The sequence below is a fragment of the Phascolarctos cinereus genome, unplaced genomic scaffold (assembly GCF_003287225.1).
Source record: "Phascolarctos cinereus isolate Bilbo 61053 unplaced genomic scaffold, phaCin_HiC Scaffold_2;HRSCAF=192, whole genome shotgun sequence".
Classification (NCBI taxonomy): Eukaryota; Metazoa; Chordata; class Mammalia; order Diprotodontia; family Phascolarctidae; genus Phascolarctos; species Phascolarctos cinereus.
In genome coordinates, this window is record NW_027555625.1 from 238659867 (window position 1) to 238682099 (window position 22233).

Consider the following 22233-nt stretch of genomic DNA (forward strand, 5'->3'; position numbering starts at 1 on the left):
GGGAATTTCTGATCCTCTTACCTCCAGGAGCAGCTTCAAATTCCATCAGTTCCTGAGGAAACTTGGCCAAATGGGGCTGGTGTAAAAGGATCTGTTCCACGAGGGCATGAACCAAGGTAAACTTCTTCTCCTTGCCTTGAAGCAGGGACAACTACATGGAGCACGGTAACAAGAGACAGACAGAAGAAATCAATGATTTTTTTTTCAATTGGGACAAGCAGGAATTTGATCCTGCATTCATTTGACAATAACTGAAAACACAACAGGAATCTGATCCCTCCCAACTGGGCTCCATACGATCCTGGTAAAAATAATTTTTATTACAGAATCCACCTTCCTAACATCCTCCAACTTTCCTACATTCACTCTTTGAAGTTTCTCAAAATAAGGACAACACCTTAATGGATGGCAACAGATTAGAATTTTACTCACACCAAAAGAGAATGCTACTGGGCATCTTCCTCTCCTGCCCATTTAAAATGGTGCATTTCAGCATCATGTGGTATTCGTGCAGATAGCAAGTTCTTAATAGAATCTGGGAAGATATTCTTTGGCAGAAAATAATTTCATAGACATTTTTCATTGTGATAGATGGTGTATTACAGCCATTATAAAAAAAAAAACTTCAAGCTGTGTCACCCAATTGTCACCAGTGTTATAAATCACTCACTCATATATTAAAGTCTGTAGAAAGCAGTGGGGGGAAAAATTCTGGCATCTCCTATTTACAGACCAGGTATAATTTGATAATATTCTTAAGGGTTCAAGGTAGCTTAGAGAATTTGTATTCAGTGCTTAGAATGGGATCAGGAGATCACATTCCATTACTGCTGAGATGAGGAGGAAAACTCTGCTTAGTGGTAACATTTTCTGCCAGTAAATCCTGATGAGACAGGTAAAGAGGCTGCTTCTCAAAAGATGGGATGGCAACACAACTGAGGTGCCATTTACAAGGTAAGTGCGTTAAGGGACTGGTTAAGAACTAAATGAATTACGTATTTGAAAGACAACTCCAAGGCCTGAATGTAACTAGCTTTATATATATATATATATATATATATATATATATATATATATATATATATATTTGTGTGCACACATACAATACACACAGAAGTGGCTCTGCATATAGTTAGAATGGGTGGTTTCTTGATATTAAAAAGCTTAAGCTAATCCCTCCTCTTTATTTCCCAAGCCTTGGTCTCTACAAAGTAAATATCTTGGGCATCAGACTACAAAGAAAGCTTCATCATCAATGACTTATCTTAGTTTGCACTACTAAGAAAGAAGTGAAAACAGTAGGCTGTCTTGCCTGCCTTAACAGTGAAAATGGACAACTGAAGGAAACTTCCTCTCTTGAGGATATAGACAAGCCAACTCTGACCAGAGGCAGTGATAAGTGTGTGCCCACACTCCAGGCAGGGCACACAAACTCCCACAGGGAGATGAGGCAATGTGGGAAACTAGACTAACTCCGAGAGATGAAGAAGGCTGGTTGGACACATTATGATAATGCAGCATGCAATCACAGCTGACTGCAGAGCCAGGGTTAGTATAGTAGCCCTGGAAATGAACAGAGTGTTGAGGAGGGAGTAGGAGGGCAGGGCAGAAACATGGAGAAAATAACCAGCAGTAAAGAGACTTTGCAGATAATAATATCCTTGTGGACAAGAACTGTTTCTTACTCTTCATTATGTTTTCTATAGAATGCAGCTATGTGGTACAGTGTATTGTAAATCCCACCCAGGATACTACCTGTGGGACCCTAGGCAAGTTTCATGACCTCCCCTCAGTTACATCATCTGTAATAGAAGGATAATAACACCATCTACCTCCCAGGATTATTGTGAGAATTCAATGAGATAAAATGCATACAATGCTTTGGAAACCTTAAAGCACCATATAAATGTTAGCTATAGCATCTAATACAGTGCTGGGGCCCATAGTAGGTGCTTGATTTACTGCTGGTGTTGCTAATGGTTATAAAATTGTAGCAATTAATCCACTGAGCTGGAAGGGTTTTTGAATGATTCTCTAAGATTCTTTTTGAGTAGCTATTTTAAATCAGCAAATATTAGCCCCCTTCCATCACAGAGGCAACTTTTTATGATTGGGTGCCAGCAGCAAAAAAGATAAGAGGAGGAAGCTCTTTAAAATAATAATGGATCCTAGGAGATCTAAATCAATTTCCTGTCACAAAGGGTGAAATCTTAACTTACTTTAGAAAGAGAAGATAATCGAAATCCTCTGGCTTTCTCTTTCCCAGCCTTTCTTATTTAAGTAGTTACCGATGGCTAAGAGATACTCTAATACAGCCACAAACATCTGGCTGCCTTTCAGCTGTTGGCATGCTTGGATTTTCTGGTTTAATAGCTGGAACAAAGAAATTTTGGTTAAGTTCTGCCATAAGCTGTGAATAAAGTGAAGTCTTTTAGTTAAGAAGAAATTTCCCCCAGCTGAAGTCAACAATGCAGATTTCAAAACATCAGCCCCTCACTAAATGCTCAGGGGGTTGTTTGAAAAGACTGTAGACGCTTGAAATAGTCTTATGTCTTTGGAATTTAGCATATCTCTATTCTAGTGAAAAGACATAAAGAGTAATAAATAAGACCTAATTTCATTAGCACACCTGCATGATCAATCATTGCTTAGCTCCCCCTTACATCATTATGTAACAGTCTGAAGACCAGACTTACTGAGGAGTAGCAGGGGAAGGAATGTATTCTGAAGTCAAGAAAGTTGGATTTTTTCTCCTTTAAGTAACAACCACAGAATTGGACCCAGTTAGTCCCTTAAATGCAATCAAAGATTTCCCCATTGACTTCTGTAACAAAGCATTGTAGACCCTGAGCAAGAACGGGCAGTGAGGTGATGCAGTAGATAGAGGGCTGGGCTTGTAAAAAACTTGGCACAGTGCTTGGTACATAGCAGATGCTTTAAAAATGTTTTTTTTCCTTTCTTTCCTTAGTCTAACACCCCCCCCCATTTTATGAGGAAATTCAGTTCTTAATGAAGTGGTTTGTCCAAGGTCACATAGTGTCAGAGGTGAGATTTTAACCCAGATTCTCTGACTCCAGAGCTGGTGTTCTTTGTGCTGTACATCATAAGGGGTCACAGTGACACCCAATAAAACAGGCTGAAAGATAACTTCAGTTCAGTAATAGATCTCCTGATCGGTAGGGAGAGCACACCATCATGCCAGAAAGCATTTCCTTGGTGTGCTTGGGGGGCGGGGTGGGGGGTAGGGGGAGTGACACACAACAGTAGCAGAAGGCTTTGCCCTGGGGTATTTAAAACCTGGTAACAGATAGCCTGGGCACAGTATATCAAATCCATCTCATCTCTGAGTTGGTATCATACTTCTTAGGATTCCTTTGGCTATAAAAGCTATAAGCTGGAGACCAAAACCCTTTTTCACGTTGCTTCTGAATAATGCAACAAAATGACGTCTGGAAGATAGGGCTGGATCATTACAGTATGAACTGGTAATATTAAGGTTGAGGAATCTTTTCCATGGAAGAGGCTCATTTCTTTTACAAGGCTTAAGAATTGAATGGGCTCTGTCTGGTGCTTTAATAGGACCTAATTGATGTATTTCAATTACAAAGGAACCAAAGAAAGCCCTTCTACTTACAGGCTGAAGATCTTTCACGTACCCTGGAAGTTCTCTTATCATAAGCAAGAGCTCCAACCTTTGGCCTAAATGAGGAATTTTACACATCTGCACAGAAGATGATTAAAAGCAAATCAGCAAAATAAAGAGAAAAATACAGCGGCAAGCACAGATTACTTTTAAATAAATTGTGAACTATTCTGGGACGAGAAGATAGAGCCACTCACTCTTCAAGAAAAAGGGGAAGCAAATGGGGAGGGAGATGGAACATAAGGAACAAAATGCCTGTCCCCAAAACCCAATGTTCTTTTAAGCCCCCATCTTCTCTATTGTGGAAATTTATCAATATTCAAAGAAATCGCAGGACCTCAGAATTGAAAGGAATTTCAGAAACCATCCAGTCCAAACAATACCTGAGCACACCCTGTGCAACGTTCATGAAAAGCAGTCATTCCATTTAGTATAACCAGTGATGGGGAACAGATTACCTTTTAAAAGCAGCCAATTTGACCTTTGGATAGCTCTAATTGTTAGGAAGTTTTTCTTTACACTAAGCCAAAACCTGCTTTCCAGCAACTTCTACCTAAAAATGTTCTAGCACAGGGCCTGGAGTCATGAAGACCCTATTTCAAATCTGGCCTCAGATACCTACTAGTTATGTGACCCTGGGCAAGTCACACCTAACTGCTGTCTGCCTCAGTTTCTTCAATTGTAAAATGGGGATAAAATAGCATCTATCACAGTGTTGCTGTGAAGATTGAATGAGTTAATATTTGTAAAAGATCTTAGCGCTGTGCCAGGCATATAGTAGGTGCTTAATAAATGCTTATTCCCTTCTCCTCCACATGACAGCCCTTAAAATACTTGAAGATAGCCATTAAATGCCCTGTAGTCTTTTCTTCTCCAGACTGAACATCCCTAGGTGTTTTCAATGTTCATTGCCCCACATCTAGATGTGGCATTCTCTGAGATCTGTCCCACTTGTACCAGGTAGAGAAAAACAAGCTTAGACACAGACCAAAAAAGGGTTATAATATGGAAGCTTGGGAGCTCCCCCTTTCCTTGCTTCACATAGTTTCTTTGTTTCTTATTTTTCATTCTTGGCATCAGCTGTTTAAATGCATGCTACTTTGCCCAAAAGTTTATCCCCTACCTCAGAAGCCCTCCCCATTAAAATAATAATAATAATAATAATATGTCCATGTGATTTCTAGACAAATTAAGAATGTATAACATTTTGGACATTCAAAACATGCATACATTTTAAACCACTTTCTCCCATCACCTCCAACTTCTAGCTGTTACCTTGGGTATTTAAACATCTATGAAACGACAGGATGAGCTTAGATCATCTATAAAGTCCCTTTCAGCTAATGATCTTGTGAGCCTTAAACCTGAATAAAGATTCTCTAATTTCCCTTTTTAACATTCACATAAGATTGACTTAAGAGGGAAAGCTTAGGGGTTTCTGTTATGGAGGACTCTAGGCATCTAAGTGGTATAGTGGGTAGAGTGCTGGACCTGGAGTCAGGAAGATCTGAGTTCAAATACAGCTTCAAGCACTTACTCGCTGTGTGAGCCTGGACTAGTCACTTAACCTCTGTCAGCCTCTGTTTCCCTTTTTGTAAAATGGTGATAATAGCACCTATCTCCCAGGGTTCTTGCAAGGGGTAAGATAATATTTACAAAGCTTTGTAAATTGTAAAGCACTACATAAGTGCTAACTATTATTACTATTATTATTATTATTATTATTATTATTATTATTATTATTATTATTATTATGCACCCCACTCTACTACCACAAGGCTTAAACATGTAATTGCAATTATATCTGGTTTCTCTGCTCCAGCCACATCCAGGAGCAGGATTCACCTGCAGGTCTCTGACCTTTTCATGGCCAGTTAGTACCTTTAAGCCTAGGAAGTATAAAAATAGTGCATAGAAGAAATACCCAGTGACCTAAGATCAAAGGTCAGAACCTTGCTCACTAGGACCACTCTGACTAGTTACTCATCCTTGGCTTCACTGACCTCCTGGGCTCTAGACCAGTCTGCCTAGGACCCCTGGCATTTCTTCTTTCTTCCCTATCCTAATTTCTGTCTTCAGTTTTTACTCCTTTAATTGCCTAAATCTGAAACTTATGACATATCTTTCACATTTGTCTGAACTTTTGACTGCCAGCCATGGACTAGCATAACAAATTATGTTTTAATTCATATTTTTAGCCCCATGAATGCTGAGTCATGTCATCAAATTGCTCTAAAGAATGCCTACTGTTCAGAAACATCAGGATATTTGTCATGCAGACCTGAGTAGGAATGAGTGAGTCATGCATTAATCACTGCCAGCCCCTCTTAAACATTACATTTTGCACCCCCCAAAAAATATCCTATCCTTTCACTTTCAAAAAAAAAAGCTCATACAGGCATTATCATTACTTGACAAAAGGTCCAATGGATCAGTTGGTCATATCTTCCTTGATGAAATTGACAATGAGTTACCCCTACCAAAAAAAAAAAAAGAATATAGACCCACTGAAAGGTTTTTTAAATGCCTCATGAGCTTTGGTACATGAAATTTCCTTGAGATTATAAGCACTCTCACTCTTAGGCACTCCAGCTCCTCTGGTGCAGCTACCTATGCAGAAAAGTGAATAACAGACCAAAGGTGACCAGGCCTTGAGGGCCCATTAATGCACTCACTGCAGAAATACAGTCAGCTTACCTCTAACATAAACTGGTCAACAAGGTGTAGCTCTGAAGGGGATCCCTGATATGAATGGTACATTTCAATGTCTTTAATTGTTGGCACATATCTGTGTAGAAAGAAACACAAAGTGCTCATCAATTGTGAGCCAAGGAGTATTTATTTTTCCTTCCAGAAACTGAAGAAAAGACTTTGGCCCCAGCTGGGAAACCAGTATGAGACTTGGCAGTATAAACCAAAAACTATTACTTCATCTGACTCCAGTCTATATGAGAAGCTACATTTCTAAGGTGCTGATTTGAATTTAAACATGTGTTTACACAAGGGTATTCAATGAGATTGGGGCAGGTCAAATGTTTTATTTCCATCCCACCTACTCTCTGTCTCTCTGTCTCTGTCTCTGTCTCTGTCTCTGTCTCTCTCTCTCTCTCTCTCTCTCTCTCTCTCTCTCTCTCTCTCTCTCTCTCTCCTTTCTCTCTGTTTGTCTGTATCTCTATCTTTCATTCTCTCTCCCTTCTCTCCTCTCCTAATGTGTAGAAATGACCTTTCACCCCAACCAGTGATTCTTTCTGAAATAAAAAGACATCCATCTGCACTGAATTGTACTCATCATGCTGACCCAGTCTTCTCTTTATCTGAGCACAAATAGTTAGGCAGCCTAAAAACTTCTGTGCTATTCTCAGAGAAATAACCACCTGACCAAGAATGTTTTCCTTCTGCAGAAATCAAGAAACCTTGTTAAAACTTTTTAGACAATTTTTTTTACTTTAAGGAATCTCAGAGTTAAAAAGGACCTTAGTGACCATAAATCTACTCCCCCTCCCACCCCATTCATTTTATAGAGGGGAAAATTGAGACCCAGTGAAGGGAAAAATGACTTGCCCAATTTCACACAGCTAATAAGGACCAGATCTGGGATTAGAACCCAAGCTTCCTGATTCCCAACCTAATTTTTCCCTTACACAGTTCTGCCTTATATGTCTAATGGGTAGGCAGTAGAGTCAAGTGGAAAGACCACTGGTCCTAGAGTTTCAACTCTGATACTGACTAGCTGGGACGACACTGTATAAGTCATCCCCTTCTCTGAGCCTAAGTTATTCAACAATGAAATGGGGATAATAACGTTTGCACCATCCATCTCAGCATGGTTGTGTGGAAAGCACTTTGTAAATCTCTAAGTGCTAGAGAAAGGTGAGCTGCTATTATGACATCAATTATTTTAAGCGTTGCCAGTTTTCCTAGACCAAATGATTCCCTGGGAATCTGAGATCCCACTAGATCACTTGTCGAGGATTGATCATCAAAAGCCTATAACCTGCCTCTAGCTAATGAAATAGTATTTTCTTTTTAATGACAAAACAAAATTCTATATTGTCTGGTTTTGTTTAGAGCTGTGTTTTTTTTCAATAAATATTAACTATATGGGAGTTCACCTAATTCAATTTCATTCAATAAACATTCATTAGGTGTGGGGTTAGGGTTATATTTAAAAGCTGAGACAAGCCATGATCCCAGGTCTCTTGGAAGTTCTATTCTACAAGGGGAATATGACTTATACATAGATAACTGGAATATACAATAACACATCAATTTACTAAGGAGGTACAAAGCAAATTACTAGGAAAAGTCTGGGAGAAAGTCATCCCTGGAGCATTGGGGAAGGCTCCTTAGAGGAGATGGCAATTTGGACTGGGCTTTAAAAGATGGGTAGCAACTCAACAGACAAAGAAGAATAAGGTCCCCACTGTCACCAGGAATAGCACAAGCAAAGGTCCAGAGTATTCAGGAGAATACTGAGAACATTTGAAAGACAGAAAGTAGTCCAGGTTGCCCAGAGGGTAAAGAGTGTTGTTGGTAGTGTTGGTGATGATGGTGGTGGCGATGGCAGTGGTGGCGATGATGATGGTGGTGATAGTGGTGGTAGCAGTAGTATCATTGTTTTGTTATATTTACACAGCACTTTAAAGTTTTCCAAAGTGTTTTATATTCCTTACTTCAGATGATATTTGGGGTAGTAATAGGAGACAAAGCTAGAAAGGTAGGGGTGGTGCCAAAGTAAGAAATGCCTTAAGTGCCGGACAAAAGAGTTTTACCAGGGTGGGGGTAGGGGCGACAGGAGTGAAGGTTTTTGAGCAAAGTAGTGACAAATTTATGTGTAATGGAAGATTAGTCATACAGCAATATGATAGTATACTATGTACACCATAGTACCAGCATGTGATAAAATCTTAAGGATTTTATTTTCCTTTGACCCAAAGACTAAAACAAAACAAAACAACCTTTGATTTCAGGACACATCATGGAAAGTCCCAATGAGTCTCAGGTGTTTGAATGAACGCCTTATTCAGGAAATTTCAGAAATGTGACCCTGATTTCTTTTCCCAATACTCACTGAAAAATCCCCTAAATCTAATGATCTAGATCTGGAGAAATCCATTCCCAGGATGTTTTGGTCAATGAAAATGAGTCCTGACATGTCCCAGCTGAAAGCCTTTCAGAAATTCAGAAAACAGCCCTCATTTCCTCATATTCAACCAGAGGACCTTGGCATCCTCAAGCCACAACAGATCAGGCCTTGCAACTATTCCTGTCTAGTACTGTGAGCCTGTCTATGTCTATGTGTCTATAAGACTCCCAGGCTAATAACAGTTTTAAATTAACCAAATTGGTCCCTGATGCTCACCAAAAGGGCTTCAAAATCCCATAGTACGTGGAATCAGAAAAGTGTCAGCCACTGAGTGTTTTTCCATACATATTCCTAAATGAAGCTTCAAAGCGTACTTCTACGTTATCGTATTTGAGACTATTCTGAGAAATGCATTCTTGGATTTACTCCTGGTTCCCAACAACAACAACAACAACAACAACAACAACAAAAAGCCCCTCAGCCCAATGATGCAAATTCCATTTCCATTAAATGGAACCCATAAATCACTGGGGGAAATAAGAATGTATAGAGCCAATAAAAAACTCCAAAACACATTTAAGCAAGACTACACTTGAATAATTCAACCCAAAATGGTTATACTTCCTATTCTTAAAGATCGCCAAGGCTATGAAGGTTTCATAGCCTCCCTCAGTTGACTCAGTATTTAGTGGCCCTCTCTATCTTTTTTGAGTCTAACTCCAATTCTTCTTGCTATAATCTAAGCCCATCTGTTCTAGTGTTGGCCTTTATGAAAAGATGGACACCATCAAATTGAACTTTAACCAATGAGGAATAAGTAGGGATTATTATTTTCTCTGAACTTCTCCAAAGTCTCTGAGCTTCAAGGTCTACCAGCCCAGGCAAGGAGTTTCAGTTCCTATGTGGGGAGTAGTGTTCTGAATCCTAAACAAGATCCAACATTTAACATCCTAGAATTTTTTCTGTAGCATCAGCTTACTTGACTTGTATCTAATGTGATTAAGCACTCATGATGATGGGTGTACATTTTTATTAGGAATATGACAAGTGATTCAGCAGTAATTTAAAAAGTAGAATGTTTCACAGAATGCTCATTCCATGTAAAGAATAAGTCATATATTTTGTAGTGTTCGGAAAAGGAGGGAAAAGTTAAAAAAAAAAAGAAAAGTTTTTAGGAAGAAACAGCAGCTATAATAAGCTGCTAACCGAGTTGCTTAGCTGTTAGTGCAAGTTCAAGTCAAAAACAATTAGGAAGCCAAATAAGGAAGAGAATACCGTGATTATTGGGGAATAATTGGCTAAAGAGGCAACTTCACTGGCTATATGCTCCTTCTTGGCCTCCTTTCCCCTAAGACATCCCCTCCCCCCAATTCTTACCTTCATCCTTTCCTCCAACAATTAGGCATGGGGTTTGACTTGGGTGGTTAACCAAGGCATTTCCTTAGAATGGGTAGTTGTTGATCTGTCTAAAAAGACCCAGACGGCTTTGCCGCTTCATTAGCTCTGTCTTCAGCCCAGAAATTCTCTAAATCTGATTCACTAGGGTAAACAGAGTAGGTCAAAGGAGAGTCTGCCATGCCTGGGCTGGGCAGGGCACAATTTCTCCTGGGTCAGCTACCATTAACAACCAAATGCAATGGATTACTTTAAAATTCAACGATCAAATGGCAGAGTAAAAGCAGTACCTACCTGAGCTCTACTCTAAACCCTTCCAAATACCTCTAAAAAGTGGCTCTAAACAAATTCTAGAGCAGCAGAACTCACAGAAAGACATAATAAAACAAATTTCCAGCCCAAGACAACCTTGATGGTTGATTGGAAAGGTCTATTGCAACAGGTTGGGAGAGAAGCACAGTTCAGTGTGGGTGCATAGGCAAAGACCAGGCCTCAGCATATCTGGAGCAGTCTTCAGGGGATTGAATCAAGGGGAGCTGTGGTGGTTTCCAGACTTCTCAATCCACAAATACCAAAGACAACTTAGAAGGTCAGTGGGAAAAGTCTGTTTCTGTCGGTGCTGAGAAAGGAAGGAGGGGTCTCAGCTCCATTCCCCAAGAGCATGGCCCTGGGGGTAGGGGGCAGCTGCTTCCCAAGCTTCTGGCCCACAGACTGAGGGGGAATCCAGTGGCTGATCAGAGAGGGATTGCAGGGATCTCTTTGCCACTGCTGAGGCAGGAATCTCTTGCTTTGCCCATGTTTGGATCTGGGCCACAGTTCTGGGTGGCAGTGCTGGGGTGAGGAGGAATGCTGGCATGGTAGAGCTTACAGGACAGTTACAGGACAGAAAGGAGTACTTGTAGTCACAGGCCAGGAAAGAAGTAAACACCTCGCCTGTTATCATACCACCTTGGAAGAACTGAAAATTTACAGGTCCCTACAAGTATCTCTGAAAACAGCTACACAAACCCCTGAAGCTTGGGACAGTACACTCTTCACATTGGAAGCAGATTTGTACCTTAACAAAGAGTTTAAAACTCAAGTAATTGGCCAGAATCATGAGCAAGCAGCGCAAAGAGAGTCAGACTATATTATCTTACTTTGGTAGAAAAGAAGATCAAAATATACAACCAGAAGAAGACAACAAAGTCAAAGCTCCTACATCCAAAGCCTCCAAGAAAAATATGAATCAGTCCCAGGCCTTGGAAGAGCTCAAAAGGGATTTTGAGAAGCAAGTAAGGGAAGTAGAGGAAAAACTGAGAGTGATGGCAAGAAAATCATGAAAAACAAGTCAACAGCTTGCTAAAGGAGACCCAAAAAAATACTGAAGAAAATAACACCTTAAAAAATAGCCTAACCCAAATGGCAAAAGAGGTCCAAAAAGCCAATGAGGAGAAAAATGCCCTAAAAAGAAAAATTGGCCAAATGGAAAAGGAAGTCCAAAAGATTACTGAAGAAAATACTTCCTTAAAAATTAGAATAGAGCAATTGGAAGACAGTGACTTTATGAGAAATCAGACACAGTAAACAAATCCAAAAGAATGAAAAATTAGAAAACAATGTGAAATATCTCATTGGAAAAACAACTGACCTGGAAAATAGATCCAGGAGAGAGAATTTAAAAATTATTGGACTATCTGAAAGCCATGATCAAAAAAAGAGCCTAGACATCATCTTTCAAGAAATTATCAAGGAAAACTGCCCTGATATATTAGAACCAGAGGCAAAATAGAAATTGAAAGAATCCACAGATCTCCTCCTGAAAGAGATCCCCAAAGGAAAACTCCTAGGAATATTATAGCCAAATTCCAGAGTTCCCAGGTCAAGGAGAAAATATTACAAGCTGCCAGAAGGAAAAAGTTCAAGTACTGTGGAAACACAATCAGGATAACACAAGACTTAGCAGCTTTTACATTAATGGACCGCAGGGCATGGAATATAATATTTCAGAGGGCAAAGGAGATAGGATTACAACCAAGAATCACCTACCCAGCAAAACTGAGTATAATCCTTCAGGGGAAAAAATGGTCATTCAGTGAAATAGAGGACTTTCAAGCATTCTTGATGAAAAGACCAGAGCTGAATAGAAAATTTGACTTTCAAATACAGGACTCAAATGCAACACGAAGAGGTAAACAGGAAAGATGAATCATAAGATACTTATTAAGATTGAACTATTTACATTTCTGCATGGAAAGATGATACTTATAACTCATGTGACCTTTGTCAGTATTAGAGTAGTTGAAGGAAAAAAATTATATGTATGTATATGTAGATAGATAGATAGAGGGCACAGGGTGAAGTGAAAATAAAGGGGTGATATCTGGAGAATAAAATTAATGGGTGAGAGAGGATTATACTGGGAGAAGGAGAAAGGGAGAGGTAGAATGGGGTAAATTATCTCAAAAAAACAGACAAGAAAAGCCTTACAGTGGAAGGGAAAGGGGAAGGTGAGAGGGAATGAATGAATCTTATCCTCATCAGATTTGGCTTAAGGTGGGAATAACATACACACTCATTTGGCTATGGAAATCTATCTTACTCTAAAGGAAAATATAGAAGGGAGGGCAGATTGGGGGAGGGGGTAATCAGAAGCAAACATTTCTGAGGAGGGACAGAGTCAAAAGAGAATAGAATAAATGGGGGGTGGGACAGGATGAAGGGAAATATAGTTAGTTTTTTACAATACGACTACTATGGAAGTGTTTTGCATGACTACACATGTATACCCTGTATCGAGTTGCTTGCATTCTCAATGAGAGTGAGTGGGGAGGGAGGAAGGGAGAAAATTTGGAACCCAAAGTTTTAAAAACAAATATTAAAAAAATTGTTTTCACATGCACCTGGGAAATAAGATATACAGACAATGGGGTATAGAAATCTATCCTTCCCTACAGGAAAATAGAAGGAGAAGTGGATAAGAGAAGGCAGGTTATAGAAGGGAGGGCAGACTAGGGGAAGGGATATTCAGAATGCACGTCATCTTGGGGTGAGGGGAGGAGTGAGATAGAGAGAAAATTTTGGAACTCAAAATCTTGTTGAAAACTAAAAATGAATAAATTATTATTTTTTTTAATGGCCAAAATGCAGGCAGAAACTTCACAGTGTAGCCAGGACTTTGAAACAACTACAAAGCTGTTGTAGGGAATCCTGGGCCAGCAGGAAGCTGAAACCCCAAACTCATCTTCTTTTTTTCTTTGCTTTTAAGAAAGTGGACAGCCATATTCCTAAATTGACCTCTATGTTTAGGCAAAATAGAACACTGTCATCTTATTTGATTCTTGTCATAGTGAGTATAACCTTATCTTCTGGTGTCTCAGAATGCAAGAATAATCAGGAAAAAATCAACCCAGGATGGAAATCCCCAAATGAAAAGGGCAAAGTATACACAAAGCTTTAAGTAGTGTTAGCTCCACGTCCTGGAAAGTTGCCAAGCTCTAGTGCCATGACTTGCATGCTAAACATGTGGGCCTTCTAGCCTCAAATGGACTATATAGGCAATCCAACAAGAAATGCTAAGCACTTATAAGTGATTGACTATTGCTCAAATTTGCAGCTATAAACAGAACTGCATTTGTACATTGTACAGCTTAGTTGTAATGTCCCATTCCATTTATTTCTTCCACAAATGATATTCACTTTTCAAAATCAGAGAAACTTCACTAACTATGACCAACTGGTGGTAAGGACAGAGGTGAAAAAGCTAAGTCTCAACTAGGCAGTTTACTAAATGCAAAGCAATGCAGCTTGTGGATCTAGCATATTGGGAGGTCTTCTGGGTCCACCCCACAGAAACTATTGTTGCTATGGAAGTTAATGGAGACAGAAAAAAAATTGAAGCTCTCCAGCTAAAGAGAATTCAGTGGAACCTGAAGGATGAGACCTAGTTACGTGCACCAAAGCTTAAATTCAAATATATCCATAGGATGGCAAATATAGCAAATTGGAATTCTCCTTACCTAGTTTAATGCCCAGCTGTTGCCCACCTAATACCCAACTGTAGATACTTAAATCTGGATTTCAACTCTTGCTAATCTCTCTCAAATTACTAATACTCCTGTATTTAAGCTGCCTTTCTCTTTAGACACCAGAAACATGCTAGCATTCAACCCTATTCTAGGCTATCCTGGCTACTGACCTTGGCAGTGTCTCAAGTGAAGGCTACTTCCTGGCCCTTTGTTTCATTTCCAAGACCAGTGACACCAGTTAGCCGACCTCTGCTTACTCAAATTAAGGCTTAACCCCTACCTTTGTCTCATAGTCTACCCTGTAATATCCTGCTACCTCAACTCAGGAAAGCTTCAGTTAATATATTGGGATCCCAATAATGGAACCTAAATAGTCATTATCTCCCTAGTACAGGAGTGGGGAACGTGTAGCCTAGAGGCCTCATGTGGCCCTCTAGGTCCTCAAGTGTGACCCTTTGACTAAATCCAAACTTCACAAAACAAATCCCCTTAATAAAAGGATTTGTTCTGTAAAACTTGGACAGAGTCAAAAAAGTCTGCACTCAAGGACCTAAAAGGCCACAACATGGCCTCAATGCTATAGGTTTCCCACACCTGCCCTAGCATATTCCAGAGTAACAGTATGCTTGAGTAATGAATAGATAAAAGTGACTTGCAATTAGCATATTGTTTTTTGTTTCTTTTCAATACCTATAGAAACACCTGCTTCTTTTGTTTTTTAAAGGTTTAAATATTACTCTTTAAATCTTGTTAACATTATTAGTGTGTTTTATAAACCTCATATTAATAGGTAAATCAAACTTCAAACCAAGCCCTTTTCTAGGCCCTCATCAATTTCAACTTATTAGGATTCAAATCATTAGTTTTACTGAACTTGCTAAAAGAGTCCTATTTATTAGCCATGTGGGAAACAGGTTAACATGTGCTCCTGTAGCTTTGGTCACTAATATACTAGAAGACCTAAGCCAAGTCACTGAACTCAGGTCTTCAATTCTGCTCTACTAAGGATAACAATGTCTGCTGGAGCAGCAATAGGGGCAGAATTCCTGGAGCTTTGTCCTAAGGTACAGAAATTTGGAAGTGTAAGGGAAGCACTTTCAGCCATTGAGCAGCAGAGAAACCATTGAGATTAGGGACCTAGTTAATAAGAATAATTAGATTGTTTTGTTTTGTTTTATCTTTAAAGGAAGCTTTCATTTGGCTGCTTCCTCCTCCTCCAGCAACAGTTTTGGGATAGCCAAGGGTTTCTGCTTTTTCTCCCTTGAACTGAACTGAGGGCACATATCTATTACTTGTGTTACGTGCATTTCGTGCCCTCTGTCCCAGATACAAAAACTGCTAAAGTTCTGGTAGCTGTCTCTTAATTACTCCTCTAGCAATGCAGCAAGTGGGAAAGAAATATCCTGTATGTGGGGGGCCTGAGTGGCTAAGGATAAGCTCTATCGAAGTAAATAACTTTAGATGCACTAAGTAATGTAAGGGAATATTTTCCCTTGCAAACCTAATTCTTAGGCTCTCTTGTTTAGAAATCTTGTGTACTCATCTACATTGGCTCCCAGATACGACTGCAAACACAGATTTACATTCCTCATACTCTATTTGTGGATCTCAGAAGTCAAGGGTGTGCTAGTAAATTTTAACAACTGGCTTTCCAGAGGAAGAAAAAAAAGGAGATATGATACATTTAAGTTTAATACACATCGTTAACATTTCTTTCACCATGTTAAGTCTAAATAATAAACAAAACATCAAATCAAGCCTTGATGTGTCATGTTTGCAGATTTCTAAACACTAAAAATTTAATAATTGGCTCTCATTAGCTGGTATGAGCTGGCTCCAACACACCCATGACTGAAGTCAAGTCAAGAAAAATTTATTAAGATATGGGAGGCACTGTACTAACTACTGGGGACACAAAGAAAGTAAAAAACACAGGTCCTGACCTCAAGGAGCTTATAGCCTAATAGAGGAGGAAGACAGGGAGAGAGAGAGAGAGACAGAGGCAGAGAGATAGAGAGAGAAATATAGACATGTAAACTAGATAAGACAAGATATGTAGAATGTAGATGCAAGGCTAATGCACGTGGGTTGGGGAGGGGGAAGATCTGAGACCTGTCACTGGTAGTGGCTTTGAAGTTCACAACCAAAAGACACAGTACAGAATGCCTTCTATATGTGGTGAAGGGGCTTATTGGCTTTCCTCACCAAGTCTCCTTCCTGCCCCTAGATTTCCCACAGTTTTCCTTCTCAGCAAGTAATACTTGGGATCTCCCCTTCCTGCTAGAAAATTAGTACAGTTTCTAGGAAGCAGAGGAGGTATTTACCTAGGATGTTTGGCATCTAAAGCTTACCTTCTGAGTGTTGTAATATGCTCACAGGCAAGCCCACCAGCCTCTTCCTGAAGGATATACAGTCTTCCTTTCAGTTCCTTGGGTTTTAGGTGAAAATGTCTGAGAAAGATACCTAGAGGGAGACAGCAAGAGATGACACTTCACATACTCAAAAATTAAGTGAAGGCCAGAGAAAATGAAAGATTACTTCACAATTGTTTACCAACTAAGTATCGCAGTAGGAGCTCTGGATTTGGAGCCAGGAAGACCTGAGCTCAAAACCCACTTCAGACACTAACTGTGCAACCCTGGTCAAGTTCCTATCTTCTTTCAGTCTTAGTTTCCCCATTTGTAAAATGGCAATAATAATGGTACCTACTTTAGAGATGTGAGGATCTAATAAGAATGGTGTTTTACAAAACTTAAAGCATTACATAGATGCTAGCAATTAGTAATAATAATTCACATGCCTGGGATTATTCCACATCCAGGCACAAGACACTCCCAAAGTCTTACCTCCTAGAGCTCTCTCCAAGGAGCAGCAGCTTGACCTGTGTTGGAACTAGAGGCAAAGTAAAACAGTACTGGAAAGTATGCTGCAATAACAATAATAAATTATAATTTCCACTTGGGATCCTCTAAAAGCTAAGTAAAGTACTAGAGTGTATCTTGGTCCTTTGTTCTTAATTTTTTAAATGGGCAGATAAAAAATAGAGAGCCCATTGGTGTGCTGGTATCTGTAAAATATACAGCATATTGGATAGGCCTTCTATGAAACATTCATGGAATAACCTGTACAAAAAAATCCATAAAGAATGAGGTATGAATGGAAACATCCATTGTAATCCATACTGTCTGTGGCCAGGATAAGAATGGGAGGAATAGGAAGAGATCATTTTCAACAACAACAGACCTATAAAAGCATCACCTCGTTTCTCATTAGATTTGCTCAAGTACAAGGTGACAGCCACATTAGACTTTTTTCCTCCATGCGTGATCACAGTATTGATTCCTCAGAAACCAAATGCAAGAACCCAATAGATTTCACCAGGAAAGGGAATGGCAGGGACAGGGTGGGAGCAGGATGTGACAGGCCTGGTCTCATCAGAGACAAAGAACACTGTGCTTAGAGTCAAAAAGAATTCTTTGAATCCCAGCTGAGCCATATACTATCTGTGTGATGGGTAACAAGTCTCTAAACTTTCTGAGTATCAGGTTCTTAATTATAAAATGAGAATGGTAATAATCTTGGGACTATCTTTTACATAGGGTTGTTGTGAGAACAAGATGAAATAACATCTGTGAAAAATGCTTTGTAACCATAAATGCTTATAATAATAATGTAAAATTATAATAATTATTACATGAGCTTTTAGAACACACAAATTATTTCATGGGGTGAAGGGTAGAAGTTTAGGTGTAAAGAAATACAGAGGCAATGGTTATCTGTCTTATTTGTCACTGACCTACAAAAATCCACAAAATAAGAAGGTACATACAAAATAACCCTGAAGCTATAAGACTGGTGTTTAGATTACAGAAGCTGAGCTCCATCCAAGGCCTGTCTTTTTCAGGTCTGGTACACTTTTTCATTAGACTAAGGAAGAAGAGTTGGGCAGCTCATACTTTGCTAGGTAGGGCAGAGAAAAATCTGATACCTTTTAAAAAACAACTTTTCACCATTAAATACTGGCTAAGAACTGGAAATTCAAGGTACTGTACTATTATTTCTCACTCTTTTAACTAACTCTGTGGCTTTGAGACTCCAAAAAATATCCCAAGAGTCTTACAATGTTGTTGTAATGAATGATGGTAATACACTCAGTGTGTATACGAAGTTCTTTCTGTTAAATATCCTTTGGGTTCAGACTTGGGTTTCTCCATTTGTCCTCCAGGTTTCTGCCAGACATTCCCCAAGGCTCAGTCTGTACCCCACTTCTTCTCTTTCTCTCTATTACCTCTCTTTCAGAATTAAGGAGCTCATCCATTTGCACAGCCTTAACTGTAACCTCTAATAGCTCCCAAATACTTTTCTCCAAACCTGTTTTCACTTCAGCAGCTTATCTCCAATTGTCTACTGGCTATTTCCACATAAATGTCTTGCTTGATTTAAATGAGCCATGTCCCAAGCTAAGCTAATTCCCTACTACACACACACACCACACACACACACACACAAATATCATTTCCCTTTGAATTTGTCTTTTATGTCAATGGCACCATTCTCCCAAACACTCAAGCTTGCAAAGTCTTTGATTCATTTTCCTCTTTTATCTATTATATTGTACTTCATGGTTTATAAAGCACTTTATAGATATTTTCTCATATGGTTCTTATAACAACCCTGTTGGGGTAGGTTAAGAAGTAAATTATTATCCCCATTTCACAGGTTTCAATGCTCTATTTGATCATCTATTCAAAACTATGGCCTGAGTGTCTACCAATACATTTCTATGCCAAATTCAAAGAAACAAACAGACAACAGCAAAAAATTAACTCATGATTTCAAAAGCAAAAGACATTTAGTTAAAAGAAAATAGCCAAGTAAATGACAAAGAATTGAATCAGGTAGTAAATATTCTGACCACCCATACAGAAAGTGACGACATCTCTCATACCTTTAAGGAAGTAGTCCCAAAATTCCCTTTGATCCTTTTACCTCCTAAACCAAAGAAAGAGGATTCATTCAGTTCAACCTCATATCACTAATGGTAAAGTTTAAGGTACGTAAAGCTCTGCTTCTTGAGGGGCTTTTTCTCCCATTCTCATCAAAGTAGACTAAAGAGTACTAGCACCACAAGACCACTGATGTCTCTCATCATGGCCCTGGAGTCATCATGAAATTGCCAGTCTCCACTGTATGGTCTCTTCCTCTGTTCCCCACCATTCTTACAGCCCCACTGCTGACTCTTCCTATCCCACCTATGGCTCCCACACTTCATATCCCTGGTCCTCTCTGTTCTCTCTACACATGATTCTTCCCAGTCTTTCCCCCCTGATCACTAATCACTGCTCCACACAACTATGCCCTTCTTGCTTTCTCCTTACACATCTGATATTTCCTCTCTACTTCTCATATTCCTGAGGCTATTCCACATCCAGGCATTAGATACCCCCAGAGTCTCACCTCCTAGAGCTTTCTCCAACAAGCAGCAGCATGATTAGCAATAGAACTAAGAGCAACATGAAATTGTATGGAAATTCACACATTTAATAGTAAATGGTTTTTTTAATTTCATTTTTCTTGTTTGCATGTGTGTGCATTTTCTTTTTCAACATGGCTAATATGGAAATATGTTTTGCATGACTTCATTGTTGTTTGTCTTTGGAAGACCAGTAATATCACAAGGGTGAGATCTTCGCTTGGGTATGAGAGTCATCAGCCTCATTCTCTCCTCTAGAGCTATTAAAGTTCAGTTGTAAGAGAAAAGTCAAGATGACTGGTGATAGCCTAGGATACAGTGAATGACCTTGGCCTTTCCAAATTAAGGTCTTTCCCAGACCTCAGTTTGTCTGAAGCAATGTCCATTCAATCACTAAGGGCTAGTAAGAATTGAGACAAAAGATGGTCTAATTTACCATCCCAAAAATACCAATTTAGGAGGAGAAGACCTTCAAAGTTTTTGGCCAGAACAGAAAACAATTGCAATCAAAACCTGAGTTATAACAATGAGCCATAAAGGCTTGGGTTGGGGGCTATTATTGGTCATTCAATAGAAGCCAGAGTGATTTGAGTTTGAAGTCATAGTCAGGTAGCTCCATTGGAAACACAGTGAGCTGTTCTGGAGATACAGTGAATGCCTTTAAAACCATTATTTTTAAAGGCCTGTTTTTTAGAGCTATATTTCAAGAAATCATAAATGAGAACTGCACAGGACAAAAGTAAATTGTCCCAACTTTTAGAAAAAAATCTAGCACTCAAGTAGCTCACAATCTAATGGGGGAGACAACATGCAAACAAATGTAGCAAGCTACATTCAGGATAAATAGGAAATAATTAACAGAGAGAAGGCACTAGAATTAAGAGCGATGAAGGAAGGCTTTTAGTAAAACATGAAATTTTGGTTGTGATTTAAAGAAAGCCATGGAGGTTAATAACAAGACCATAGGAGAGAGAGGATTCCAGGCATGGGGGACAGCCTGAGAAAATGTCTACAGTCAGGAGATGGAGTATCTTGGTCATGGAACAGCCAGGAAGCCAATGTCACTAGATTGAAGAGGAAATGTCAAGGACCAGGGTTTAAGAAGACTAGAAAAGTAGGAGGGGTCTAGGTTATGAAGGGCTTTAAATGTCAAATAGAGTATTCCATTTCCAAAACACATAGGGAATTGGTTTAACTTAACTAAAATCAATATCATATTGCTTGCCTTCTAAATGAGGTGGGGGAGGGAATTTGGAACTCAATTTTTTTAAATGAATGCTTAAAAAAATTATGTGTAACTGGAAAATATTTAACAAAGTAAATAAAATATATCTTCAATTTTTTTTAAAAAAATAAATGCTTCTCTGCATATTAAACTATATTACATTAATTTTCCTCTCCAATTGGCATAAAAGTAGTGCTAGAGTAATAGTTATACACAATTGAGACTCAATTTCTCTAGTCATTCACTAAGTTTGAAACATGTCAGTGCCTTATCCTCTTGAATTTGTAATGTTTTCCTGTAGCTTCTACAGAGAATAAGAATCATACAAAAGTTACATTTCCTTTCTCATATCTCATGGTCTCCCCTTGAAGAAATGGGAAATGGGATCTAACCCATTCTCTTGAAGGAAAAACAAATACTAATGGGCAACAAGAGGCATAGAAGTTCAGAAATTTCAAGAGAAAGGAAAGAATGAAGGATTAAGCCCCTATTATGTGCCAGGCACTTTGATGATTATTTTACAAATACTGACTCATTTAAGCCTCACAACAACCCTGGGAGGTTGATGCTATAGGAAGAATTTGACAAGACTTTCCAACTGATGGGATAGGAAGGTGGCACAGATGGTGAAAGAGAGAATTGAGAATGTATGAAGAAACATGGGTAACTGAAAGAATGTTAGTTCTTTCCAAAGAAATAGGGAAGTTTGGAGGAGGGGCATACAGGTTTTGAGTTCTGCTTTGGACATGTTGAATTTAAGATGCCTATGGAATATCCAGATGGAGATATTCATAAGGTGTTTAAAGATGTCAGATGAGGAGGCAAAGCCAAGATGGTGGAGTAAAGGTAGGGTCTCACATGAGCTGTCCCCTAAACCCCTCCAAATGCCTTTTTAAAATGAATTTAAACAAATTCTAGAGCAGCAGAACCCATAAAAAAATAGAGTGAAACAAATTCCAGCCCAAGACAACTTGGAAGGTTGGCAGGAAAGATCTGTTGCACCAGAGTGAGAAAGGAGTGCAGACCAGTGCAGGCTGTGTCAGCCCAGACCAGATCCCAACAAACTAGGAGCAGGACTAGGGTGATTGAATCACTGGAAGCAGTAGTGGTTCCCAGATCTCTCAACCCACAGACACCAAAGACAACTTGGAAGATCAGCAGGAAGGATCTGTCGCACCTGCGCAAGAGTGGAGTGTAGTCCAGCTCAGGTCATGCTAGCACAGCCCCGGCCACAGCAAACCAGGAGGAGGCCTTGGGAGCCACTGAATTAGCAGTGGCCCTGGTAGCAGCTGCTCCCAGAGCTCCAGCCCACAGACAGTAAGGGGGTTGAACAACAAGGGAGATTACAAGAGTCATTTTGCTTGCACTGAGGAAGAACTCAGTTCATTTGCCCATACTCAGATC

The 22233-nt window shown here is 39.4% G+C and overlaps 1 protein-coding gene across 1 annotated transcript in view; it reads right to left on the reverse strand.

The window, feature by feature from the left end:
* The window catches only part of LOC110206425 (uncharacterized), a 119235-nt gene that overhangs the window by 11865 nt on the left and 85137 nt on the right, over positions 1-22233 (reverse strand). The window contains 3 exon segments of the mRNA XM_078149161.1: positions 22-151; positions 6341-6431; positions 16483-16594. Of these exon segments, the coding sequence (XP_078005287.1) occupies positions 22-151; positions 6341-6431; positions 16483-16594 (333 nt within the window).